The following is a 26,577-nucleotide window of genomic DNA, read 5'->3' on the forward strand; positions in this document are numbered from 1 at the left end:
CGGGAGGCTTTCAAATGGGAAATGAATGTCCCTCGTTATCCCCAGGAGATAGAAGGTATGGCAGAAAGAAGCTTTCAAAAAAAAAAAAAAAAAGCCGTGAGGAGTTTGTTCTCTGCGATTAAATGGGTCCTGATCCTTTAATTCTGGGCATCTTTTTAAAGGGGTTTGTTAATGCGCCAGCAAGCTGTGACTGCAGCTACAGACTTGGCTGTCCGGCACGAAGGCCTTGTGCCAGAATGATAGACTCGACACAGCCTCGTCAATACGGTCTCAAGCTTTTGATTGCCTAATTACTCCCCTCGCCTGGCCGAGGGGGGAGCACTTCGGAACGGAGGACTTTGATGGCATACCAATGACAGGACTGAGAGGAAATACATGTTTTGGCTTGGGTAAAACGCCAATCTTTTTTTTTTTTAATTGCAAGTCGTTAATGTTAAGCGGTGCTGTCGTTTCGAGCAAAACACTCAAGCAGTCGATGCGCTTGAAAGTTTGCGACGCCGACGTGAACACTCGGTCGATGGTTCAAAGCAGAACAGCCTTTTTCACCAATCCAGATCATGAAAATCCATTTGCTTGGCTTGACTTTCACTCGCGGTGACATTTTTTATTTATTTATTTTTTTTTACATCTGTGAATGTCCATTTTTTTTCTTTTGCTAAATAGACGTGCAGTTGCCATGGTCACCGGATTCACTGCTCTGGTCACCCTTTTTTTATTAAATTGGGGTGAACTACAAAAACAAAAAACTATGAATGGTTTAAGTGACAAAAGACGCTAACCTCTCATAATCTTCGTCTTGCTAACCTAACCTGAACCACCCTTTAAACCCTAAACCACCTGAGCACCACGATGCTAAACCACAAACACTAATCACCAAAAGCCCTTTAAATTTGTCCCTCAACCCCGAAAACGCATCCACATGACCACCAACTCCCTAAACCTCAACGCATAATCGTCAGACTCCTTCAACCTTTACTGCCTAACCCCTAAAATTTTCGGCCAAACCACCTGACCACCGACTCTGACCAATCCCCCTTATCATTTAACCCCGAACGTCAATTCACCACCTTAATAATGACCTCCAAAATCTTCCCCAAATTCGCCTAAACCTTAATCATTTGACCACTAAGACAGGGGATCTCGCTATTATTTGTCAATTGTGGGCATGTGAAGCCCTTTGAGACTCTTTTGGGTATATTTGAATGAATATGGATAAAACATTTAAGTTCAGTCACGTCGAGTTCAGTGGAAACGTCGATGTCTGGTTCGTCCTTCAGTTCAGTCCTTTTAGTAGCTCCCGAGATATTCCTTGCTGATTGCCCAGAGGAAACTAAATGAAGGCAATTGTTGGATGTTGTAAAATTTCCCGGCTCGCTTGTTAGGCGTCAGTGTTCGTTTGTGTCCCGTCTTTGAAGTTGCGAACGCTGTAACACCAGTAGTTTTTTTTTTTTCGAGCAATTTCCAATGACACTATGAGCGATTCGGTTAAGTAGGGGTCGGGGGGTACACACGTACTGACAATCGCAGCAAATTTCAGCTTTTTTTTTTCCATCCTCACAACAAAAGCCTGTTTTGTATTTACGATCTCAAAACCTTCTGCTTGCAGTCAGTCAACATTAAGTTGAGCCGAGCCACGGACTCCGCAATTGACATACGCTAACAGTTAGCCTCGCTTATTTTATTCTTCTTCTTCTACTAATACTACAATTACTCTTCTTTGTATTTTGGTTCCGTTTGGATGCCCTATGTGGCTCTCTGCTGCGTCATGCAGGTCAGTCTTGGTACTACAACAATCGTCAATTCTGTGCGTTGTGTGCTGTCTTACTCATTGTCAGTACAACACTCGCTAACAGTTTAAAGTACATCGTGTCGGTCTCAAGCATCAGCCAAACACCATTCAGTGCAACAGGTGATGTTAAAAAAAGGAAAGCAACAAAATAAACCATTACCCAGACCTCTCAGCAATCAAACATGTTGTGTCCAAGAGCATTTTGCCCACACTGTGTTCATTGTGTAGGTTTGCTGAGTTTTTTTTTTCTTTCTTTCCATTTCTGTGCCTGCTTCAAACAAACACCATTATGAGGTTATCAATAAGATCAGACATCCTGTCTTTGAACTACGGTCTCGGTCTGAAAATCAACGGAAAGGGAGGGTCACAAAACAAAAAGGTTGTCTCAAGTGGTCGCACACGCCAAAAGCAGGGGTCAGTGGGACTCTTGTTTTTGTTCCATTCTTTTGGACGGACCTGGGTTTATTTTTTTCATATTTCTATACTAGTGCTAAATGGATTATTGAAAATGTCATAAATATTCTGATTACATTGTTGCTATTATTCCTGTTGCTGAACATGAGCATCTTTATTGTGCGTGTGGGTGACGGCAGCAGGGGGGAGGAGGGAGTCCGGTCACCTTGTTGTGCAACTCTCATAGACAGATCAAACTTGTTTTGGAATAAAAACATTCAAACCGACGCCAGCGCCACACGTCTTGTCACTGGGAAGAGGGTCCCCCTGTATTTGTTGTACAGGTTGTATCATTTCGAATAAAAAGTGGCACAACTTGAATCGTTTGTGAAACAAAAATATCACCCCAAGCAGTGCAGGGTTTAACTTGCCCCTCATTGTTACGAAAAGAGAACGAAGAGACACAGGCTGAATCAAGTTGTACTGTTTTCCAGTAAAAATCCCGAAAACTGAAAGAAAAACATACAAAAATAGTAATCATTTATTGAGGGTGGGGAAATCACAAATTGTTACTTTTTTTAGTGAATTGTTTTCGTGATGGTGAAGTAAAAAAATCATTTATAATTGTTATTATCATTATTATTATTTGACTCAATGGAAATATCTTGAAATTGGTGAAAAATGGGGGGGGGGGGGAGAGGAAGTCACGCGCACATGTTGAGTGACGCTTGTGCGCGCGCGTTCTGGTATTTTTACTTGTGCAACAGCGACACTGTGCGGTCAAGTGGCGATCTAACCCACACGCGGGGCTAGGGACATTTCATTCTGTACCTTGACACAGAAAGACAGATTGACAGACAGACACTACGCTCCACTTGGCTACAGCTAATGACGACACTCACAAGGCCACGCCCTTTAAAGCACACATCCAACACAAAAACGCAACGACCTATGTGGCTCTCTGCTGCGCAATGCAGGTCAGTCTTGATACTACAACAATCGTCAATTCTATGCGTTGTGTGCTGTTTTATTCATTGTCAGTACAACACTCGCTAACAGGTTAAAGTACATCATGTCGGTCTCAAGCATCAGCCAAACACCATTCAGTGCAACAGGTGATGTTAAAAAAAGGAAAGCAACAAAATAAACCATTACCCAGACCTCTCAGCAATCAAACGTGTTGTGTCCAAGAGCATTTTGCCCACACTGTGTTCATTGTGTAGGTTTGCTGAGTTTTTTTTTTCTTTCTTTCCATTTCTGTGCCTGCTTCAAACAAACACCATTATGAGGTTATCAATAAGATCAGACATCCTGTCTTTGAACTACAGTCTCGGTCTGAAAATCAACGGAAAGGGAGGGTCACAAAACAAAAAGGTTGTCTCAAGTGGTCGCACACGCAAAAAGCAGGGGTCAGTGGGACTCTTGTTTTTGTTCCATTCTTTTGGACGGACCTGGGTTTATTTTTTTCATATTTCTATACTAGTGCTAAATGGATTATTGAAAATGTCATAAATATTCTGATTACATTGTTGCTATTATTCCTGTTGCTGAACATGAGCATCTTTATTGTGCGTGTGGGTGACGGCAGCAGGGGGGAGGAGGGAGTCCGGTCACCTTGTTGTGCAACTCTCATAGACAGATCAAACTTGTTTTGGAATAAAAACATTCAAACCGACGCCAGCGCCACACGTCTTGTCACTGGGAAGAGGGTCCCCCTGTATTTGTTGTACAGGTTGTATCATTTCGAATAAAAAGTGGCACAACTTGAATCGTTTGTGAAACAAAAATATCACCCCAAGCAGTGCAGGGTTTAACTTGCCCCTCATTGTTACGAAAAGAGAACGAAGAGACACAGGCTGAATCAAGTTGTACTGTTTTCCAGTAAAAATCCCGAAAACTGAAAGTAAAACATACAAAAATAGTAATCATTTATTGAGGGTGGGGAAATCACAAATTGTTACTTTTTTTAGTGAATTGTTTTCGTGATGGTGAAGTAAAAAAATCATTTATAATTGTTATTATCATTATTATTATTTTTCATTCTGTACCTTGACACAGAAAGACAGATTGACAGACAGACACTACGCTCCACTTGGCTACAGCTAATGACGACACTCACAAGGCCACGCCCTTTAAAGCACACATCCAACACAAAAACGCAACGTCCACACGGTGATTCCACTTTATAAAACAAGTCGATTTTTCTTTACATTCTCTTTTTGTGATGCGTTTATCCCGTATCGTGCGCTTTCCCTTTCCACATGACATGAAGCAACATTTAATAACAGTTTTAATTATTTAAAAATAAGGGGGGTAGGGTTCTCTTGCCTTCAACTCTTCTCCGCTCCACTGGGATGATTTTCCTCACGCCAATTGTTTTTTCCAGCCTCTACCTCATACACGTGCAGTTAGCGTAGAAGCCTCGAATCGAAGAAAAACTTACTAACCCATTTTTCGGATGTATTTCGGTGCCCCAGCCAATTGTTTGTGTTTCCCTCCTGGTAAATCCGCCCCCTGTTGATGCCAGAAGGAGTCATTCAAAAGGGGCCGCCTCCATTTCAGCACTTGGACGCCCAATTACGAGAGTTGTGTGAAGACAGCCGCTAAAGTACCTGTAGCAATACGGCGCGTTTATTAAAAGGCCCTTCTCAGCAGTGGCTCCGCTGTTAAGCCCCCCCCCCCTCCCGACGCCTGAGGGAAAAGCGCCGCTAAATAATTCTCTGGCTGGCTAAAAGAGCCGCAGGTGTCGAGCAAGCTAATCAGGTCAGTGATGCAAAGCCTTTCATTTGCTTCCAATCAGCTTGTTGCCCCGCGTGTAAATCGCTGGTGTAAAAAGGCTTGACGGTGGGGAGAAACAAGTCTTGTGGCATTTGGCGCAGTCGGGGAGAGGGGACTTTTATGCAGATGTGTTTCTGCAACGTAATCCGTTCTGTTATTCTTCGTCTATTTGAAATGTGGCGTTAATTTATTCAAGCGAATGACATGCAGAAATGAAAGGTGGAACAATTTAATTTCGACAATCATCAACTAGTAGTAAAAGTCTCTTTTCCACGAGGTGTGGGGGGGGGGGGAATGCATCAATTTGAGGTGTGGTATCTAGTTATTCAAGCGAATGACACACACAATCAATAATTCAGAAAATAATGGAGATAAGCAGAAATGAAAATGCCCCCCCCCCCCCCGCCCTCCACTCGTACAAAACCACACAAAACAAAGTAGGAAGAACAGATAACAGGAGCTGATGTAAAGGTAGCCACTCTCGCACTCCCCCCCCCCCAAAAAAAACAACAACATTATGGAAACATCTTTCTTGCGTGCATAATAAGCACATTTATTTTAGACAAGATTAATAAGTGCAGCGTTGGTGCAACTGATATTCACAGTCGCACTTATGAATCCTTGAGCCAAATGCAATGTTGGCAGGACTGTAGATTGTTCAAATTCTTTACTTGTGTCTCCATGGCAACACTTCCTGCAAAGTCTTTTTAATAAAGATCCTCTGTCCTAAGCCGACTCATCGATTCTAGGAGAGAGAGAGTGGGGGAGGGGGGAGGAAAAAAAACCCAGACAATCTTATTGATGAATCTTTTTTTTAAAAGACATTCGTAGCCTGACTGTGTTTTTTTAGGCTAAATTCGAGACCCCACGGCAGCCTGGCCTCGATGTTGGACGACAATCTTTTCAGATGCGAATGCGTCCATGGATTTTATGTCCCATCATGCACATCTTTCAGGTCCCCACGTGAATCGCATCAATGTGATCTCCATGTCGAAAATGGAATATTGAATTGCTGTCAGCTGATTTAATGTGATGATATTTTGCTCAAGGTGTGTTACATCCATTCCTAAAAGACAACAATGTCATTTGTGTCTGTGGGTGGCGTGTTTAAAGGAGACAATTATTACAGCTTTGCCCCAAGAGAGTCTGCTAGCTTAATGCTAACACATAATGCAAAAAGCTATTGATGGGCTAGCGAATGGCATCGGCGGTGTTACGACCCTTTAAGCAATGTTTACTGTATTATCTTTCTCCTCGGTAAAAAATGACGAATATTTTTGAAGCATTTAGTCGTGAAAGTCGTCTTTGTGTACTATGTATGTCCCTTAATGGCAACAATAATAACGATACGATTAACAGGCAGAACATTTTAACATGTTTGAAATTCATTATCTTTGTCTTAATTAGTACGTTTTTGTGTGTACAGATGAAAAACAAAACAAAAAAAAACAATCAGCCTTTTTGCCAACTTTAAAACCGCCAGTATCGGACGATGAAGTCAGCCATAGTTCTAACTCACCTGGTTATCTTGTAGTAGGCTACATAAACCACCTGAGGCTGGTTGCACTCAGCAGCATCACTGAAACCGACCAGCAGGGGGTGATGCAGGACGCTTCATGACGTCAGCAAAAGAGCAACAATGGCACGCGTCAGGCAAGAAAATAACACATTTTCACAAGAGTTGCTCCAAATGGATTGGTACCTCTCAGGTACAGATTGGTGGACTTTTCACGGCGAGTCACCGCATTTCTCGCCGTACACGTGTAGTTGCCCTCGCTTTGCTCATCCAGGTGCTGGACCACATACGAGGAGCCGTTGACGCTGGTGCCGTTGAACTCCCAGCCAAAGTCGGCCGGCGGCAAAGAGTGCGCCATGCAACGCAGCGTCACCGTGCGGCCCGGCGGGGCCGCCGAGGGTCCCACAATTGATACGTTATACGGTCCAACTGCACAAAAAAAAAGAGATGATCACATTCGATAGCGCTCATCCTGTTTGTGGCTGTCCCACGCTATTGACACGAAAACGGCTACAGCTATACAATCTAAGACAGGAGTAGGCAACCTTAGGGCTAGGGTTTCAAATTAGGGTTTTAGATTTGGGTTGGGTTTCAAAAGTAGGGTTTGAAACTAGGGGGAGGGTTTCACAATTGGGTTTCAAACTCAGAATGGAGATTCAAATTATTATTTCAAACTAGGAAAAAGGTTTTAAACTAGGGTTAGGATTTCAAAGTCGGTTTTCAAACCAGGGTTTAGGTTTCAAATTAAGTTTTCGAACGAGGTTTCAGGTTTCTAAGTAGGGTTTTAAACTAGTGTTAAGGGTTTAAAGTAGGCTTTTAAACTTGGCTTAGGGTTTCAAATCGGGTTAGGGTTTCAAAGGCGGATTTTCAACACAGGTTCAGGTTTCAGATGATGGTTTTCAACTAGGGTTAGGTTTTCAAACTCGATTTAGCGTTTCAAAATAGGATTTTAAACTCAGGGTAGGATTTTAAACTCTGGTTATCTTTTCAGAATTGGGTTTTAAACTCGGGTTAGGGTTTCAAATTGGCTTTTAAAAGCAGGGTCATGCACAGGGTGGTACCTGTGATTGATGGGCATCAAGTAAGGCAAAGTTCCGTCAAGAAACGATTTCCCCTGGGGGGCATCGTTGGAGGCGGTGGGACGTACTCACAGTTGACGGTGAGGTTGAAGGCAGCCGTGGCGGAGCTGATGGGGTTGCTGACGCGACAGCGGTAGACGCCGCCGTCGTGGCTACGGACGGGTTGAATGGAGACGGTCACATTGTCTGGAGACAAGGTGACGGTGGGCCCGGCACGGACGGGGCGCCCGTCCTTGGTCCACGCTCGGACGCGGACCGAGCCCGAGGCCTCGCACGTGACGCTGGCCGAGTGCTGGTCTTCGATCAGGGTGGTTTCCGGACCTCGCACGGTCACGCCCGAGACCGGCACTGGCGGAACACAGCAAATGATGCTTTTAAAGGGGCGGGGACTCTCCAACTTTTTGAGTCCAAGGACCCTTTACGCAGGACGACCTTGCCCAGCAGTAAGATCTACATACCCCTTGATGCCACAGCCATTAAAAAGTCTATTTTATGTTTTTATCTGTTATTTTTATGTAATATGTTACCATTAAAAAAATGACATTGTTTTGAAGAAAAGAAAAAAAGGCATCACATCACATGAGATTAAAGTCGAATTTTATTTTGGGGGAGAAAGTCTGAATACTATGCCATAAAGTGTTTAAAAGTGTTTTTGAGGGTATAAAAGTCATATTGGTCGCAGTTATATTTTTTAAGAGGAAAGATATACTTTGTCGGGAAATAAAATCATAATCGTAGAAATATAAAATCATATTTTTCCAAGATTCTGCCCTAAAAATGAAGTTGCCCCCAAAAATTCATATGATATCGTCATATTTTTCAAAGAATAAAAAAAAAAAAAGGCTAAACCCTTAAAAGGGGAAAAATATTTTGTTGGGATAAAACTTGTAACCTGACTGCAAGAATCATGTCATTTTTCCAAGTTAAAGTTATAATATGCCATAAGAATAAAAAAGTTGCCTATTTTTGAATAAAAAAAAAGTCAAATGGTACAATTTCAGTCATATTTTGGGAAGAAAAAAGTAATCTTTAAAAGAGCAAAAATATTTCTTGAGACAAAAAATTGTAATCTTACAAGAATAGTCACATTTTTCCAAATTAAGGTCAAAATATTTTTCCCCCAAAAAAGAATAATAAAAAATCGGAAAGGTACGATATCACTATTTTTTTGAAGGAAAAAGGTTGTAACCTTTCAAAAAGCAAAGATGTACTTTGTCAAAGGTAAATGTCAAAGTCTGACGAGACTAAAGTTGTATTTTTCCCCGAGATGAAGTCGCCTCATTTTGAGAAAAAAGTTACAATACAGTATTACGATATTTTTAAGAAAAATAAATCGGAACCCGGACAAGAGCACAGCATTGGCACAGTCAAGTTGGCGGTAAGCTTTTTCTTCGCCCAACATCCAACCCACCGTAAACGTTGAGCACGATCTTGCCCTGTTTCTGGCTCTCCCCCTGCGGTATGACGGTGACCACGTACTCCCCGCTGTCAGCCGCCGTCAGCCCCCTGAGCTGCAGGCTCCCGGTGGTCCGGTCCAGGCTGATCCGGTTGCCGTAACCGTCCCCGGGCAGGTCTCCGTTGGCAGTGGAGGTGATGACGTTGGTGCCTTTGAAGGTCCAGCTGACAGAGAGGAAGGGGCGCTCGGGAGGTCGCAGGGCGGTGCTGAAGGTCACGCTGCCGGACACGGCGCCGCTCAACGGGCCCGGCGGGAGCACGTTCTGCGCCGTGCACGCGCCTGACGTAACCAGATAAGCGCATGACTACAAGTACAGATACTTAGCAACAGATATGATTACAATTAAAAAAAAAAAAAAAAAAGCATTTTCAAAACAAGAAAAAAAACTATGAATTTACCAACCAGCTCCAAAAACAAATTCTAACAAAAATGGGGCTTGGGTCTTCCTGTGTGGAGTTGACAAAATCTACCCATGCCTGCGTGGGTTTTTATGGATAAATGGATGGGTGATTTTTGTATTGTTGAACACCAAAAGCTGGTTCGTTTGAGTATAAACATTTTTCACCAACAATTTTCTTAAATAAACCCATGGATGGGGAATGTCTTAAATCGCCGGATATATTGCATCATGGTCGTTTCATGATATCAATCAATCAAATCGAGACCTCAACTGCACTTTTTTTTTTTCTTGAGTCCATTTTTAGGTTGATAGAAGTTTAAAAAAGTCTATTTAGACAATGTAAGGAGAAGAAAGGTGTCAGTTTTAAAATGTGCAGAGTAAAAGTTATGTGCAAATCATCACTCCCGTCAAGCGGATAAGATAAGATATCCATTATTTGTCCCACACTGGGGAAATTTACATGAACGATATACTTCGGCACATCATTAAAATACATCATCTTTGTTATTTCCCAGAACCGCAGAAAAGGAAGGAAGGGTGTCAGGAGAGCACCTGAAGGGGAAGTGTACCTGCTAGAATCAAGACGATGGAGGCGCTCCACAGCAGCCTGCTGTCCATGGCCATGCGGCACGTCAAGTCACAAACAAGAGGAGGCCGCTCGCTTCCTCCTCTTTTATGCTCAACAAGCCCTCCACCCCCTTCTCATGAAAACCCAGCAAAGACAACACAAGTTCGAGGGGACAAACAACACACACACCGAAGAGAAACATTGAAAAACACCCAGGATAGGCGCCCTCGAGGACCGGAGTTGGTGAACCCCTGGTTTACACGGCTTCTGGCTTCAAACATGCATGTTCAATTCACTGGAGAGGTGAATTTGCCTTGAGGTGTGAACGCTTGTTGCTTGCCTCCATTATAAGTGCTCGGTGATTGAAAGGCGACCAATCAAGGGTGTACCCGCAAAAAGTCCACTGGGATCGACTCCAGCTCACCCAATAGCGAAGTTTTTTTTTTTTTTTTTTTTTACAGGTTTTTAAAGTTCACAAGAATGAACAAAATCGCAAACTAAAACAAAAATGTAAACAAAGAATTTTCAGTCATGCCAAAGCAAGACAAAGACAAAAATCCTCTTTAAAACTCACTTATGTTCAGAAAGCTAACGCTGTAAAGTAACTCTAAATATCCTTCATTTTCATCTTTGTCAGTTAATATCGTATTTTTCTTTGGTATTGCTGTACCTTTCTACAAAATAAGGGACGCCAAGCAGTTGTTTGAGAAAGCAGTTAACTGTACTTTATCAGTACCTTTTATTTTTCTAATATTGCATTTGACAAATACTATTTGAAACAAGACCAAACAAAACGAACCTAAAACGAAGCGTTTTCGACAAAGTAAAAACGAACCAACGTGCTCGGAAATGTACCGGTAATTCAAACACACTGAATTGAAAAAACAAAAGTCAAAACAAAACAAGAACCAACTCTAATGCAAAATCCAAAGCGATTGTAACCTGCCTGACACAAGATGTCAAGTTATTTTTTTCCGCTATTTTAGTTAATGAATAGGAGGTGACGCAGACGGCGTCACATTTCAGGAGCTTTGCGAGTGTTTGCGCATCCGTTTTACGAGCTTTCGGCGAAGTCGAGTTTGTTTGAGCAGCAGCCGTTTCGGTTCTTGACGGGAGGGCGATCAAAGACTTGATGGAGACACTCAAGCTTCCTCTGTGAGCATAAGTCATTATGGAAGGAATTTCAGGCCAATGAATCGCAAATGGGGCCACGTGAATCAAGTGGTACACAGCAAGGTTTAGGCGCCTGAAACTGCGCCTTGGGATGACATTATTTTTTTTAAATAACAATGCGTAACAATGAGTCTCTGTCCTCGACACTGGAGCGCAAATACAAAGTGACCTAACAGTTTCAGGACCCCGCCTGCTTGAAGGGATGTTGTCTTCATTCCCACAATTGTCATATTTTTTGCTTTTATTTCCATTAAGCTGTTTAGTCATGGTGCGCTGATATATTTTTTTTTTGGGGGCGGGGGTTCTTCGTGACTGAAAACGTGCAACATTTGTAAGGCACATTTAGCTAAGTAGAAAGCTTTGTTTTTTTTTTAATAGGCGCCAAATGTGGCCACCCAAAAGTCACAGAGTAGCGTTCTCTTGAAAGTTACAAGAAAAAAAATTGTGTCATCAATGACCAACATAAAAGTCGTTGTACACTTGTAGGACGTGTACACAGGACGTTTGAAAAAAATCTCACGGGTAAATCGAACAGGAAGTCAGCCATTTTGGTTTGAAGCAGCCATATCAAAGTGGGGTACGTGGGCTCCCTCTAGTGGTACAAAAAAGAATCAGTGAATTAATTGCTTAAACTCAGCATAACGTTACAGTGGTGTAATTTTTTTTTTAATTTGTTGAATACAGTTCAGTCAAATTTTAAGTCCAACACATTTGCATGAAATCATTTAGTTGTACTGCACCAAATTGAGCTTTTTTCTTTCCAAAGGTATATATTTTTTTCCATCCATCCATTATCTGAAACCGCTTAATCCTCATAACGGTCGCGGGCGTGCTGGAGCCTGTCCCAGCTGTAGGCTGGGTACACCCTGAACTGGTTGCCAGCCAATCACAATAAAAAATATGTATTCTTGTCAATAGAAATTATATTTTTTATTTTTATGACAATGACATTTAATGTGATTCGGAGTGATCACATCCCCTACCATAATCAAAATATGAATTGATTTTGTCCTTGGCATCACCTGCTTGAACCCTCAAGTTTAATTATTGATTTTGTGTCAAAATATCAGTTTAATATTAATATAAGAGCAGATAAGGTCTCAAGTGATGATGGGTCAGAGTATCCTCTTAATGTTGTCGGGTGATGCTTTTGCGAGGGCGAGACAAGAAGAGCTGCAGGGCGGCCGTCTGTTATCAATCACAAAGTCCATTTAGTTGGACACAACAAGTCTCATAAAATTAGTCACCATTCTAACCTCAGTGACACCGCTCACCATATTATTCAATGGGGGGGGAAAAAAAACATTCACAAGTAATTTACGCTGTCACATTGTATTAAAAAAATAACGGTTCCACTACTTTTTAAGCCTGGATAAGAGCAAATAAAACCTGCCAACCAACCTAATAACTCGAGAAAAAAAAAAGATAAATAGCACCACAGTTGATACATGTCATCCCTTTGATATCTCACTCTTCTCACCTGCTTTAGGCACTTTAAAGATAAGAACGGATTCAATATGAAACCTAATAAAGATTTTACGGTCCACTTGTATTATTTGTATAATTTTAACACAACACGCATACAGTGATTACCTTGAAGCAGGTAGGACAATAGCGATGATGACAAAGTGTAAGCAACAACCTGCAGACCCACACACACACATACACACACACACACACACATTACAAAATGAAGACATATTGCATTGATTATCATTTTATTGCCACCTGGACATGGATGAGATAAGCAAAGTACAATAACATTCGGGTAATAAACATTTCATATCGTCACAAATACAATATGTAAACAACAGAGAACAGCATGCCGTATTATGTTCAAATATTTTACAGTTTTGTACAGACTCTTGCAAAAATAAGTGTATTGCCACATTCCATTGAATTAGTGTCCTAAAGGCATGGCAGTGGTTGAGTATAAATAAAAAAATAAAAATAAAAAGACTAAAGTTTTGGTTTGATATGGAGGACTTCTGAGGTGTGCTCATCTTTTGCAGAAATAAAACAATCTGTTAAAACAAAAGAAATACAAAATCAACTTTTGTATCCGGATTTGGACAAAATTCTCAAACTCACCTCGAAAGGAAGCAGCCTAATGGTCGATCTGAGTTCTATTTGAGATCCTATACATATCGGAGTGCTTCACCTTCACACTTTTTCTCCCTAGAAATGAAGACAGTGTTGTCTTAATTGATGGAGTGGGTGTGTAGCCAAAAAAAACCAATTTTCGACAAAATAAGACATGAATACTAACCTCTTTTGAGCGTTGGATATTTGCTGCTGTGCCTGTGAGGTAAAACGAGGTTCAAATTATGGTTAAGTAGTAAAGTCGCCACCTACATTTTTGCCTGTCTCTAGTCTTAAGTCTTGATATCGGGTCCAAAGTCGAGCCCTCGAGTCTTCTTTTATGCGTAATAATAGGAGGATATTTACCTTTTCCTTCTTCTGAGCCCATAGACGATCAACCCGATCAGGATGACACTGAGAATGCAGCAGCCGACCGCGATGGCGGCAGCGACCCCGATGGCCGCCCAGCAGTCGCATTCGGGCAAGGCTGGAAAAAAGACGGACCTTCGTTGTTCACAACGAATCGCATTTTTTAAAAGGATAAGTACAATGCAAATATATTCAAATATATACTTGGAAATAAGTTGGGCCATTTCATACATAAATTCAATTTTCTTTTGTAAAATACAAATTTCTTAAAGGTGATTTTTTTTTTTTTAGTGTTGAGCTGTAACAATCAAAATGATAAACAATGAAAATCATCAAATATTTCACGGTGTGTGCTGAATGTTTATGAGTGTCACTTTTAAATTTGATCTACTGTAATGAAGTTTTCTGCTATTAAGTTATCCAAAGTAATGGAAAAAATGATTAGAGCACTCTTGTTCCTTTGGTTTTTTTTGTTGTTGTTTTTTTTTCTTCAATTTAAATGGCTGACACAGCTAAAGGTACACTTGGTTGGACAAATAAACAGTCATGATGACTACAAAAATTCAAGTAATGGTAGATAGCCATTTGCCATGCATCTTTTCTTGATAATAACCAAACATTTTTTAATAGCGTGTAGTAACAAAAGCTTTTAGAGACTGCATATTTTCTTTTTTGTGTCGGTCACATGATACACCTTCCCTGGTAGTAGGCATTAAAATTAAGACAGAATTGAAGAAAACAATGCTGGTGTAGTATATATTTTTTTTCCCTTCAGCTTACTTAATTCACCTGGAGACAAATTCAATGCACGACACCAAAGACGGAAAAGAACTTGGTTGTGCCTCACGTACCCAAAACGGATAGCTTGTGGCTTCCTGTTGCGCTCTGTCCTGTGACAGCATTCCGGGCTGTGCAGACGTACTCCCCTGCGTCCGAACTTCGACTTGCAACGACGACGTATGTGGCTGTGCGCACGCCGGTGGGCTTTCCGTTAAAAAGCCAGGAGAAGCTCGCTGTCGGTACGGATGAGGCAGAGCAGAGAAGCATTGCGTGTCGTCCAATGTAAACCGAGTCTGGGCCCTCGATGGTCAGGCTGTCCGGTCCATCTGTCAATCAACAGATTAAAAAAAAAAAAGTTTAAGAAGAAGCATCTGGCAGTTATGCCAATAGAAAAAAAATGAGCACCTATTATGACAATAAGCAGCACTTTGTAAGTAGTGAACAATTCTTTCCTTTTTCACTCCCAGTTGAATTAAAATAAACATCAAACAAAGAGGATTTCGGTCCACTAGCTTAATGCTAAATAACATCTATGTAGCGGTGTTGTAACACATGTAGAAAGACAGCATGACGGTACTTGTAGTCATATGTGATTTATCCTCTATGTAGAGCAAGTAATATTACTGCCGTACTGAGGAGCTGAGAGGAATTGAGACATCTCAATGAACTGTCTGTCCATCTCATTCTGTCCCCTGGTGGCCAAGGCGGGCACACCAGAAAAAGCGGCACAGCAAACCAAAATGACCAAGTCACGCCAGGAGATCTGAGTCGGTGAGTCTCTGCTTCAAACTCACACTGAATGAAAAGATGCAGCGGCCGGCTGAGTGCCTCGCTGACGCCGTTGGACACGTTGCAGCTGAACGGTCCTTGGTCGTAGCGCGTCACGTTGACAACGGTGAGTGTGGAGCCTCCGGCAGTGAGATGAACTCTGTGACTAGCCGTAACCTCCAAGCTGCCGTTCAACCACCGGAAGGAAAGTCCCGAGCCGCCAGAGGAGCAGGACATCGTGACGGAGCTGAACTCAAACATGACTGTGAGGTTGGAGGTAAGGCCCACGTTGGAAACTGGTGCTGCGGATGATGATGAAAATGGCGACTTTGAGTTCACATGTTGAAAGCAGTGACGATGGCTGATGCTAGTTCATTTTTGTGAAGCGGCTCCAAGGAGAAAGGAAATCGGGGCTAGTGGTGCAAATAATGCTAAAGTGGCAGCAGCACGGGAGAATTTCCTTATTATGTTATAAAATTATATTTTTAAGGAACATAATAAATATACTGATAGAATAGAATATTCATTTTAATCAAATCGTGGATCCAACCGTGCGTCCAAAATCGTGACCGAAAGCAAATCTTAAACTTGTAGATGTAATCTTGCGTATCACAAAAGAGAACTAGCATGCGAGAAAAACGATACAGTGTCATATTCATATTTTGTTACAAGTCAAGGTATGACTTAGACATGGGATAGCCAAAATACTGATATCTGTGATTACATATCAAGACTGTATCCGAGTCGAAAGCGATACGTAGCGATAGCGACATAGTTGCAAAATTAGTCCGAAAAATGTGCATGGCGAGGCACTGGACAGCCAACGATGCTCGCGTATTAATGCCGCAACAAAACAAGATGATATTTTGCCCTTCGTCCGGGTCGAGGGACCCTCATTTAATAAATCCTGACTTACATTGAATAAAGATGGCCGACGGCTTTGTCATTTGAGATTTTGCGGTTTTGATGTTAACGGCCCGGCAGCTGTAGTTCCCGCTCTGGTTCTCCAAAACGTTGACTAGATTGAGGTTCGGTCCTGTGCGGGAAAGCGACTCTCCATTCAAGAACCACTCAAACCGGGCCGAAGGCCTGCATGCAGCTGAACAAGACAGGCTGATGTTGGATCCTCTCGCAAAGTATTCCCCTGGGGGAAATTGCTTTAAATGAATGCTTTCTGGTCCATCTGTGGCAAAACACACACAAAAAAAAAAAAAAAAAAAATCATTTTAAAAAACACCAATGGGCATGCCAAAAACATTTCCGGACTCACAGCTGATGGAGAGTTTGAGCGGGCGGCTGGTGGCGTTGCTGAAATTATTGAAGACGTGACAGGTGTAGGGACCCTCGTCGTAGCGGCTCACGTTCAGGATGGTGACGACGGCGCCTTTGCCGTCGATATGGACGCCATCGCCGGCCGCCAGCTCGGCGCTGCCGTTCCGCCAAACAAATGTTGGGAACGATCCGGCCGAGGAACAGGACAGCCTGACTGAGCCGCTGAGCTCTTCCACGTCCGTGCTGCTGGCCGCGATCACAACGTTGGAGATTTCCGCTGTGGACCGGCGGTACAAAACAGCTGCTTTACTGACACTTCCACTGCACGCAAACGACTCAGTTCCGCACCACTTGCCTCGGATTCAAATTTCTGGCGTAAATTCGATCAAACTTACATCTTTTCACAGAAATGGCCACGGGCTCCGAAGTCACGTTCCTCATTGTTTTGTCGTTAAAGGCCTGACAGCTGTAGTTTCCACTCTGATGGAAATGAATGTTCAGCAGCTTGAGCTCCGATCCAGCGTGGGACAAAAGGTCTCCGTTTCGGAACCAACGGAGTTGCGGCGGAGGGCCCGAGGCCACCGAGCAGATGAGGCTGACGTCCGAACCTTCGTCGTAGTTTTCTTGCGACGGCGAGCTCGTCAGGTTCATATTCTCCGGTCCAACTATTGTGGGTAAAATGATCAGCACTGATAAGCGACGTTCCGGTCAAGTCGACATGATTTCGATAGCGCCAACCGACAACAGAAATGTTCATAATGGGCACGGCAAGAAGTTGATTTGTGACTCACAGTGGACGGACAGCACCACCGGACCGCTGGTGCCGTTGCTGATCAGGTTGAACACGTGACACCGAAACGGTCCCAGATCATAGCGGGTCACGTTGAGGACGGTGAGTTTGGAGCCGCCGCCCGTGATCTGAACTCTCTCGCTTTCTGTAACTTCGGAACTGCCGTTCAGCCAGCGGAAGGAGGGCGAGGTCCCGGTTGAGGAGCAGGACAGATGGACGGGACCACTGAATTCAAACATTTCTGTGGCATTGGTCTTGACCTCCACTCTGGAAACGGGTGCTGTCAACAAAAATGAAAATAAAAGGGATCACAAAATAGTTTTAACAATTGCAGTGCAATCGTGGTTCAGGGTCAAACAGCCATCAAATCTATTGCGCAATATTTCATGAAAGACATAAAACAACATCGACTTTCAGGAACATGCAGATGCACTGGCACCCGAGCTAAAGCACGAGATACTTTGTGTCTGGTATCAGGTCGAGATCCATCCATCCATTGTCTAGCGCTTATCTGCGGGGGCAACAGCTTTTGCAGGTCAGCCCAGACTTCCCTCTCCCCAGCCACTTCTTCCAACCCTTCCCGGGGGATCCCGAGGCGTTCCCAAGCCAGCTGGATGACATAGTCTCTCCAGCGTGTCCTGGGTCGTCCCCGGGGTCTCTTCCCGGTGGGACATGCCCGGAACACTTCACCAGGGAGGCATCCTAATCAGATGCCCGAGACACCTCGTCTGGCTCTTCTCGACGCGGGGGGGAAGCGGCTCAACTCTGAGCCTGTCACGGATGACCGAGCTTCTTACCTAATCTCTAAGGGCAAGCAGAGGAAACTAATTTCGGTTTTTATCCGGGATCTCGTTCTTTCGGTCACTACCCATAGCTCGTGACCAGAGGTGAGGGTAGGAACGTAGACTGACCGGTAAATCGAGAGCTTCACCTTTGGGCTCAGCCTCTTCTTCACCACGACAGACCGATACGAAGCCCGCATCACAGCAGATGCTGCACAGAACCGCCTGTCGATCTCCCGCTTCCATGCGAGATGAGGCCTGTATTTATGGGCAAGGCCACCTTGGAAACAGGAGTTGGCCCAGTGCTGCGCAGATTTTTTTATTTATTTATTTTTGGGGAAAAGTGTGGGGTGCCGTATGCATCTGCCAGATGTGATTTTCCTCAATGTTCACTTTAATTAAATTAGCTTTAATTAAAGATGACAAAAATGGATTTAGCCCATTCGAATTCTAAGTGGCTCATTGGCGACATGATCATTAGCTTGCCCGCAGCTTCCAGGAGACATATTGGTGAGCAGCTGTAAAATTAAAACTGCAGCATACTCTAACCGAGGCAAACGGTTTTGATCGTACACATACCCAGTATAGTTACAGTCGAGCGGCGAGTTTTGGACTTTGTTGTCTTGTTGTTAAACGCTTCACAGCGGTAGCTCCCGCTCTGACTGTCTAGAGCATTCCTCAGTCTGAGCTCAGGTCCAGAAGCGGGCAACGGGCCTCCATTCAAGAACCACAGGAAGACTGCAGGAGGTCGAGATCCAGCAGAGCAGGACAGGTTGATGTTGGACCCTTCCATGTGGTATTCCAGTGACGGGGACGTGGTCAGACGGATGTTTTCGGGGCCATCTGCCGCGTGGGGGTCATGTGGAGAAAAAAGGAGGCGCAACATGAAGGTCATTGATGGTGATGGAAAGCAACACGGTATCTAGAACTTCTACTCAAATACGGATTGTGAGTACTTTTGCCACCAGTGGCAATCAGAGGCGCTCACAGCTGATGAAGAGGTTGACCGGTTCGCTGGTGCCATTACTGATCACGTTGAACACGTGACACCTGAACGGTCTCTGGTCGTAGCGGATCACGCGGGTTAAGGTCAGCTTGGAGCCTCCATCAGTAATCCGAACCCTGCCGCCGGCTTTGATCTCGGAACTGCCATTCAGCCAGAGGAAAGAAAGTCCAGAACCGGCCGCGGTGGAGCAGGACATCGTGACCGGGTTGTTGGACTCTAACAGATCTGTGGCGCTCGGGATTAAAACCACACCGGTGATCCGTTCTATGAATGAAAAAAGAAATGACAGTTGAACGGTGCAACGTTAACTTTCACGATTTAAAGTTTGGAACTGTTCATAATTCCCTTAAACAGCAGCAACACTGCAGCGTATGTAAAAATGGCCAATCTGTGTATGAGTGCAACATACCATGGACGTCCAGTTTACAATTCCCTCTCTGCTGAGCTCCTCCAGCCGGTATCACAGTGACCGTGAAATCTCCGGCGTCTCTCAGGCTCACGTTCCTCAGTTCCAGCGATCCCGTGTGGCGGAAGAGGGTGATCCTGTCCCGGTACTCTTGCATGGTCTCGTTGACGCTAGTGGACGTTATGATATTCTTGAGGGTGCCATGGACATCTGTAACGCTCCAGGTGACCACCAGGAACGGTGTCGCCGGCGGAGTCACTGTTGTGGCGAACGTCACCGTTTCTCCAGCGATTGCCACTAGGCTGTCGGGCAGCACACCGGCTGCACGGCTGCAGCCTGAGGATGGAATTGATTCGTCATATGATCATGTTTTTAATTGAATATTCAAAAAAGGAATTACAGTACGGCACTTGATTCCTATGCTGTACCAACAGCAAAACGTTTTTTACAATTAAAAAAAAAAATCTGTTATGATAATGATGTATTCATACTTCCTGAAATAATAATGCCGTACAGTGCAGCGTACTGATACCGGTAAGTGACATTCTAAAATAATTTGACATATGTAAACTACTGTAGATTTCTCCAATGACATCAGAGATTTAAAATCCTCACGACAGTCATGAGAATGAGAACAAATCCAACAATGACAATAATCTGATCATCGCAACAAATATTTTGACTAAAAATGACAATGCTGAAGAACATTAGAACGGATTCAGAACATAACATTTAATTCACATTAAAATGCGCAAAGTGATAAATGTCCATTAAACAAACAAATGTACGGAACAAAATTGTCGAAAAGATCAAACGTACCAAATTAGCATAATTTTGTCGTCCTTTTCGAACTAATACAATAAAGTATGAATAGCATTCGCACATTGTAATAACTTAACAATCAATGGATGTGAAATGAACATTTGAGATTCGTATTTTTTAAGAAAAATGTAAGCTAGAGCACGCAACGCACGATTTTTGTCATTTCAAGAGTCCGAGCTGACCTGAGAGGGCCGCCAGCAGCAGCGGCAGCGGCAGCAGCAGCAGTCGTGTCATATTTGCAGGCTCCGGTCATCAATAAGCAGTTCCAGAGCGGAGGTGCAGTTAATACGCCGGTTGGAGGGGAGGAGCGTGAATCTACTTGAACCTTTGTCGAACTTTAATCGCTCGTTGAGTCTCTCCGTACATTTTTTTTTCCAATGTGTACTCATCCCATGCGTTAAAACAGGGGTCCCCAACCGCCGGTCCGCGGACCGGTACCGGTCCGCAGGGCATTTGGTACCGGGCCGCACAGAAAGAACTTGCCTTATTTCCGTTTTATTTATTTCGGAATACGAAATATGTTTTATTTTGAAAAATTACCGGATTCTCTGTTACATCCGTCTGTGTCACGCTTGACTCACGTCAAGGCACACTTCTCGGTCACGTGACCGATGACGCTCATAAACAAAACGCTGAAGCCCGCAAAATGAGTAAAAAAGCTGCTTGGAGATCGCAAATGACGGCGGCCTTAAAAGTACGTTCGAAACAAAAAAAAAACACACTTGAGGTGTCATTGTCTCCTATTACCCCGAGATGGGACTGTCTGATTGCAGAAAATCAAGCTCGGGGCTGTGGTGAGTCGTCATTTTCATGCACTTTGAATTTGCGTTGTATCGTATTTTGAAGGCATTAAACATTACCAGAGCGATAAGAGTGTTGCGACCAGATTAGACGCTCCTTGTGTTTATTATTATATTTCGAAAACACCACAGTTTTCATGCAGCTCATACCATTTTATTTTGTTGTATTAATCCGCCACACCTTAAATGCCGGTCCCTGAAAATATTGTCTGACTTAAACCGGTCCGTGGGGCAAAAAAGGTTGGGGACCCCTGCGTTAAAAGATGAAGCATTCAGGTGCACGACAGTAATTTAGTTCATTTACGGCAACGGTTCAATGCAAAATGGTGGCACGCGGGAAACGACTTCAGAAAGACAATTCTTGTTTAAAGATCATTTGGATTCTTTTGAATGAATTTATTGACGTTGTCATTAGCTTTAAACTAAAATCATCCGAATGATATCAAAGTAAACCCCCGATATAGTTTTCTCTTTACCCGAAGTGAATCCACACCATGCACGTGTATTGTATCACTTCTTTGAATCGAACCATTAATGTGAATTAAGTTCCCCCGCTGTATTATAATTCATTGATGTGCACCAGTGATTCATCATTAAAAAAAAACAATTGCCTGTAACAACAAGTAGAGCAAGAAAATATTTATTTATGGGGAGCATAGTAAAGAATACGTTTTCATATTCAAATTTCAATGTCATTTATGTCCCTAAGCCGTGAATTATTTATGCAAGAAACGTGGAGGCGTGAAGCCCAATGCGCTGTCCGAGTCCTTTGCGATGAACACCTGCAACAACCAACCAACCTTGATACACAACATGACTTTTGATAAACATTTATGGACCTGACCATCCCGATAAGGCGTTATCAGAAACCCATCAGAATGATGATGGCTCAATCACACCACTTTGGGTGGAGGGCGGATAATAAAAGAACAAAGTCAACATGGCCGAAAGGTCAATCGAGTTTGAGATTGATGCGTTTAATGTGACTAAGTGACACAAACATAAATTCGCATTAACGGCGGTTGAAATGAAATAAAATTAAAAGCTGTAAGTCGTTAAATATTACAACAGAATGTCACAACTCCTGATGTCCTTTTTATGATGATGTCGGGTGGCACTTTCGCTAATGGCTGAAATAACATTGGAGAAGGGCCCGAGGGCACGTAGACAAGCTTCATATGAAGATACAACAAACGCATCGCAATAAAGTGACGCAGTCTTTTAGCTCAGCATGAGTCCCAGTGACGTCAAGACAGCGCAAACCACCACGGACATTCTGACGGAAGCACAGGAGTCTGCATGGGAAGAAAAACACGTTAGTCGGTTGCCATTTTGCACCCATTACTTGAGCTTCGTCATCTTTCGCTAAGCCACGCCCCAAAGGAGACAAGCTGGCCACTCGCAGTTGTTTCCAATATTTGGTTTGCTCTTTTTTTTTTTTCGAAAGAAACATTGGTTCAATGATGAGTCACTCGTGACCATTTTCAAAATGCCCAAAAAATTGGGATCTGGATGAAGCCATGCGGTTCACCGCAAGGTCATCTGAATCCCTCAAAAATCAACGTCCGTATCGTTTTCTGCATCAGGGCCATAGCTGGATTGCTGAATGGATGGATAGCAGGTGGACTGATCGGCGGGTGGAGAAGCAGAACCACCAACAGTCAGATTGAAGGATGGTAGATGAACTGACACGTCGGCATTGGAAGAAAGTACTTGCACTGACGTAGCGTTCTACTCTTTTCCTTGATACTATTCCAATGTTAGTTTCACATATTTTGAATGGATGGGTGTGAAAATAGCCGAGCGTAGATGGATGGATGCATTGATGGATGATAGCTTTTTGGATGGCAAGGTGGATTGATTACATTCTAACTCAAGCTGGCTGGATGGGTGGGTGTAAAAATAGCCTAGAGTAGATGGATGGATGGGTTGGTGGATGATAGCTGGTTGGATGGAAAGGTGGATTGATTACATTCTAATTGAGGCTGGCTGGATGGGTGGATGGGTGAACGGATGGATGGATGTGAAAATAGCCTTGAGTAGATGGATGGATTGGTTGATGGATGATAGCTGGTTGGATGGAAAGATGAAGTAATTACATCCCAACTCAGGACGGATGGATGGATGGATGTGAAAATAGCCTAGGGTAGATCAATAGATATGCTGATGGAAGATTGATTACATCCTAACTCAGGCTGGCTGGATGGATGAATGGATGGATGATGGGCGGATGAGATAATGGCCTGTGTTTCATACAAATATCGACTGCAATTCTACCACGACAACCTCCGTGGCACAAGTGACCACAGGACAACTTCCGCACAAAGAAATGGAATCATATTTCACGAGGAAAGCCGACTGAAAGCACCGTCTTGCCTCAGAATCTTAACGTTCGTCGAATTTAACAGCCGTGACTCTAACGGGGGGCATGGCTCTTCATGAAAGGCGAAGAAGCGGTGAGAAAGAGAGCTCAAATACCCTGCAACGTGTGGACGGCGGAGACTTCCAACCCGGTGATTTCGTTGCGCGCCGTGCAAGTGTACTTCCCCAGGTCGCGCTTTTGCATTTCCTCGATGTAGTGCTCGGGCCCGGACATGACCGTGTGCTTGAAATTCCAGCTGAACTTGGCCTTGGGCAGTGAGTCGGCCGAGCAGAGCAGCGTGACGCTGTCCTCGAGTTCAGCGCCGACCGGATCCTGATCTATAAAGGGTTCGTCAGGCCCATCTAAGCAGAAAGGACGGAGAGGAGGTTATTCTGGATGATTTCCTGTATTGTTTGATTAGCCGCTTTTCTTGGTCGGTTCGTTAAATGACCTGCCATGGTTTTCTGAAAAGAGATTCATCAAGAAGGTAAATCATCAAGAACTTAATATTAACTCATACCATGCTATCGTGGAGCGACATTTTACCTCATACCAGAGCCTGGGCTCAATAAAGTTTAGGAAACACGGCTGCAGGTGATTTCATTTCACGGACGTGATCGAACAGGCGGGGCGGAGTACTTACAGAACACTTTCAGCTTGCATTTGGCTGTTGCAAAGCTGACGGCGTTACTGACGTTACACAGGAAGACTCCGGTGTCCTGTCTGTGCACGGGGCTGATGGACAGCACTCGGCCGCCGTCGTAGAAGACGAATCGGCCGCCGGGGAGCAGCGGCTTGCCTTTTATCTTCCACGCTCTGTTGGTCACCACACCGACAGCGTCGCAGGTCAGGTTGAGGGAGCTTTGACCTTCGAGCAAGTTTTCCGTGGGACAGGCCATCGCCGGGATGGACACGACACCTGTGCACAAAACGGAGATTCGGTCATGCGATGGAAAATGGAATTTGGAATCGCTTGGATACAAACAGTTTGGTCTTGGGAGTGTTTGAAAACACATCAAGTATTTTTTTTTGTTTGTTTTTGTTTTGCTGGCCATTGAATTTGGTTCAGTTATGACATCAGTACATGGGGAAAATTGACAGAAGAGTTTCTACCCATTCCTTGAGCTGGGCAAAGAGTCGCCATTTCCAAGTAACGACACTGTCTGACGAACAGCAAAAAGGTAAGCAGAGCTGCATTGAGTTTTGAAAGATGAGCAGATTCGTTTTGGTCAACAACTGTAGCATCAAATTAGCTTTACTGATGTCATTGACCTGCGAAGATGTTGACGCATCGGGTACTTGTGTTTGGTAATGGCTCTGCTGCAAGCACCCCATACACAGATCTGCACAAGTGTATGAAGTGCTGCTGACATTAATGAAAATACTGTCATACAGTTTACACTTGCTTTGTTCACAGCTGATTTTCGGGGGACTCAGAACTCAACATGCAGCTGCCCATTGGTTGTCATGGTGATCAAAACTCGCCATTGGCCCAGCGGTATCGGATGGACCGCTGCTCATTGGCGTGAGCCATGACCGCTCCTCCTAAACAGGCTAATTTCAGCAGGCCAAAAATTGGGGCTGAAAAATAAATACAATTGTGGAGAAAAAAAATTCTAAGTAAATCTCCATTAAATACACACATTGTACTCTACTTCAGGAATACTTAACGTGCCCATCTAAAAAATAATAATAAAAAAAAAAAAATTAATAAATTGCAGCAGGCATGCTGTTCCACTCCTGTCCTGTAGGTGGTGGTAACTGCAAAGTTGACATTTTGGGTATACCGTATTTTCGCCCAAATCCCCTTTTAATTAGGATCAACATCTGAAGCCTGTAACTATTTTAAAAATTATTGAAAATCGGGTAAATTTGGCATAAATCTGTAATTGATACGTTCCCATTTTATTGAATATGTGATTCTTCAACGTAACTGAATCGATATTTCCAATGGGACATTTCGCCAGATGCCCCACGGCTCAGTCTTACAATGATGTCAGCTCATCCTACTCACTGAGCACTTCCAATATGACATGTCCCACAATCGGCTGGCCAGCATGCGGGATGACCAGTAACTCGTATTCTCCGCTGTCTTCCTCCGTCAGATTTCCCAGCACCAACGATCCGGTGGTTTTATCCAGGGTGATCCTGCCCTCATAGCCTTCTCCCACCACATCCACGTTGGTCGAAGTTATCACACTGGTGGTCGTGTTGAAGCTCCAAGTCAGCGCCAGAAAGGGTTCCGACGTCGGTGTCAGTGACGTGGCAAAGGTCACGCTCTGTCCAGGCGTCCCACGCAGCCTGTCGACCGGGATTATTCCAGCTCCGTGGCAAAGACCTGCAAAAAAATAAATAAATAAATATCCGCACCATTCCCTATTGCCCAAAACATGATGGGCTGTTGATCCATTTGAAAGCATCGTTCCTCATACCTGAAAACAGCAGCGCAAAGACGGCTGCCTGGCAAAGCCTATCGGACGCCATCGCGTTTGATTCTTTCCTCTCCTCTTCGATGAGTGTATCACTTGTGCCCGCAGAGTTTGAGCTGCAAATGGAAAGAGTGCCTTGGAGATTATCTGCAATAAAGAAAACTTGATATCAACAAGTTCTACACTCAGCACGCTTAATTATTACCTCCATTAACACCACCAAAGTTACATAAGCAACAGTCTGATCCAACGTCTGACTGGACACACGTTATGTAGTAGTGGGGCATAAAATGTTGAAGGACCGTTGGAATTATTTTCATTCATACCCCCCCCCACCCCCCGCAAAAAAAGTTTACTTTTTACATTGATCGAGTTCCAAAACCTTCTCCTGTACCCATTTTAGACAATCACTACAACATCTGGTACATTTGTTGTGTCGCTTTGATAGTTGGAAATTATGCAAAAATCTTGTTTTGTCCAGTTCGAGTTTTGATAGGCGCGAGTCGGTATCACAAAGTGTGCGCCGCAGCCAACGGCCACACACAGCAAGTTTTTTTTTCAGTGCAACATGATCTTCTGAACCTGGTGGGTCGCGCCCACACTCAGACCAAATTCAACTGTTCATCCATCCATCCATTTTCTAATCTGCGTCGGCCTCACAGTGCTGAAGTGCAGGGTTGGATTCCGGGTTTGGCCTTCCTGTGTGGAGTTTGCATGTTCTCCCCATGCCTATGAGGGTTTTCTCCGGGTACTCCGG

The 26,577-nt window shown here is 43.8% G+C and overlaps 3 protein-coding genes across 6 annotated transcripts; all 3 read right to left on the reverse strand.

Annotated features, from left to right (window-relative positions):
- Window positions 1-5,492: 5,492 nt before the first annotated feature.
- Window positions 5,493-10,197, reverse strand: LOC109531645 (CEA cell adhesion molecule 6). Its single transcript, XM_019896057.1, has 6 exons — window positions 9,981-10,197; window positions 8,967-9,290; window positions 7,628-7,903; window positions 6,663-6,905; window positions 6,480-6,572; window positions 5,493-5,705 (listed from the first exon to the last, which is right to left on the reverse strand). Exons 1-5 carry the CDS (start codon window positions 10,033-10,035, stop codon window positions 6,499-6,501), a joined length of 972 nt encoding a protein of 323 aa, XP_019751616.1. The 5' UTR covers window positions 10,036-10,197; the 3' UTR covers window positions 5,493-5,705; window positions 6,480-6,498.
- A 1,871-nt stretch (window positions 10,198-12,068) lies between these two features.
- LOC109531640 (carcinoembryonic antigen-related cell adhesion molecule 5-like) lies at window positions 12,069-20,622 on the reverse strand. 4 transcript variants are annotated; one of them, XM_019896046.1, is made up of 14 exons: window positions 20,412-20,622; window positions 19,411-19,743; window positions 18,984-19,265; window positions 18,575-18,838; window positions 17,215-17,493; window positions 16,819-17,088; window positions 16,422-16,700; window positions 16,068-16,334; window positions 15,178-15,453; window positions 14,455-14,709; window positions 13,601-13,721; window positions 13,422-13,453; window positions 13,244-13,330; window positions 12,069-12,340 (listed from the first exon to the last, which is right to left on the reverse strand). In XM_019896046.1, exons 1-13 carry the CDS (start codon window positions 20,461-20,463, stop codon window positions 13,260-13,262), a joined length of 2,781 nt encoding a protein of 926 aa, XP_019751605.1. In that variant the 5' UTR covers window positions 20,464-20,622; the 3' UTR covers window positions 12,069-12,340; window positions 13,244-13,259. The 4 variants fall into 4 exon arrangements, with proteins under 4 accessions (XP_019751605.1, XP_019751606.1, XP_019751604.1 ...); XM_019896047.1 differs by lacking the exon at window positions 12,069-12,340 and adding an exon at window positions 12,378-12,794; XM_019896045.1 differs by lacking the exon at window positions 12,069-12,340 and adding an exon at window positions 13,068-13,176.
- Window positions 20,623-22,025: 1,403 nt separating this feature from the next.
- LOC109531644 (carcinoembryonic antigen-related cell adhesion molecule 20-like) lies at window positions 22,026-25,975 on the reverse strand. The gene is made up of 5 exons (XM_019896056.1): window positions 25,824-25,975; window positions 25,406-25,729; window positions 24,035-24,310; window positions 23,508-23,753; window positions 22,026-22,324 (listed from the first exon to the last, which is right to left on the reverse strand). The coding sequence occupies exons 1-5, from the start codon at window positions 25,873-25,875 to the stop codon at window positions 22,251-22,253; spliced, it is 972 nt and encodes a 323-aa protein (XP_019751615.1). The 5' UTR covers window positions 25,876-25,975; the 3' UTR covers window positions 22,026-22,250.
- Window positions 25,976-26,577: the final 602 nt, after the last annotated feature.

Source organism: Hippocampus comes, unplaced genomic scaffold, assembly GCF_001891065.2.
Source record: "Hippocampus comes isolate QL1 unplaced genomic scaffold, H_comes_QL1_v1.1 scaffold55, whole genome shotgun sequence".
In the NCBI taxonomy this organism is placed as follows: domain Eukaryota; kingdom Metazoa; phylum Chordata; class Actinopteri; order Syngnathiformes; family Syngnathidae; genus Hippocampus; species Hippocampus comes.

Bases quoted from the DNA above. Each gene is read 5' to 3' on its own strand.
- LOC109531640 (XM_019896046.1), bottom strand. From the start codon at position 20,463: ATGACACGACTGCTGCTGCTGCCGCTGCCGCTGCTGCTGGCGGCCCTC. The intron at 19,266-19,410 runs GTATGTTGCACT...TTTCATTCATAG, and splicing joins TTGTAAACTGGACGTCCATG to AACGGATCACCGGTGTGGTT. The intron at 13,454-13,600 runs GTAAATATCCTC...TTTACCTCACAG, and splicing joins GGGCTCAGAAGAAGGAAAAG to GCACAGCAGCAAATATCCAA.
- LOC109531644 (XM_019896056.1), bottom strand. From the start codon at position 25,875: ATGGCGTCCGATAGGCTTTGCCAGGCAGCCGTCTTTGCGCTGCTGTTT. The intron at 24,311-25,405 runs GTGAGTAGGATG...TTTTGTGCACAG, and splicing joins TGTCATATTGGAAGTGCTCA to GTGTCGTGTCCATCCCGGCG. The intron at 23,754-24,034 runs GTAAGTACTCCG...CTTTCTGCTTAG, and splicing joins ATGCAAGCTGAAAGTGTTCT to ATGGGCCTGACGAACCCTTT.
- LOC109531645 (XM_019896057.1), bottom strand. From the start codon at position 10,035: ATGGCCATGGACAGCAGGCTGCTGTGGAGCGCCTCCATCGTCTTGATT. The intron at 9,291-9,980 runs GTACACTTCCCC...TGGTTACGTCAG, and splicing joins CATCGTCTTGATTCTAGCAG to GCGCGTGCACGGCGCAGAAC. The intron at 7,904-8,966 runs GTGGGTTGGATG...GTGTTCCGCCAG, and splicing joins GATCGTGCTCAACGTTTACG to TGCCGGTCTCGGGCGTGACC.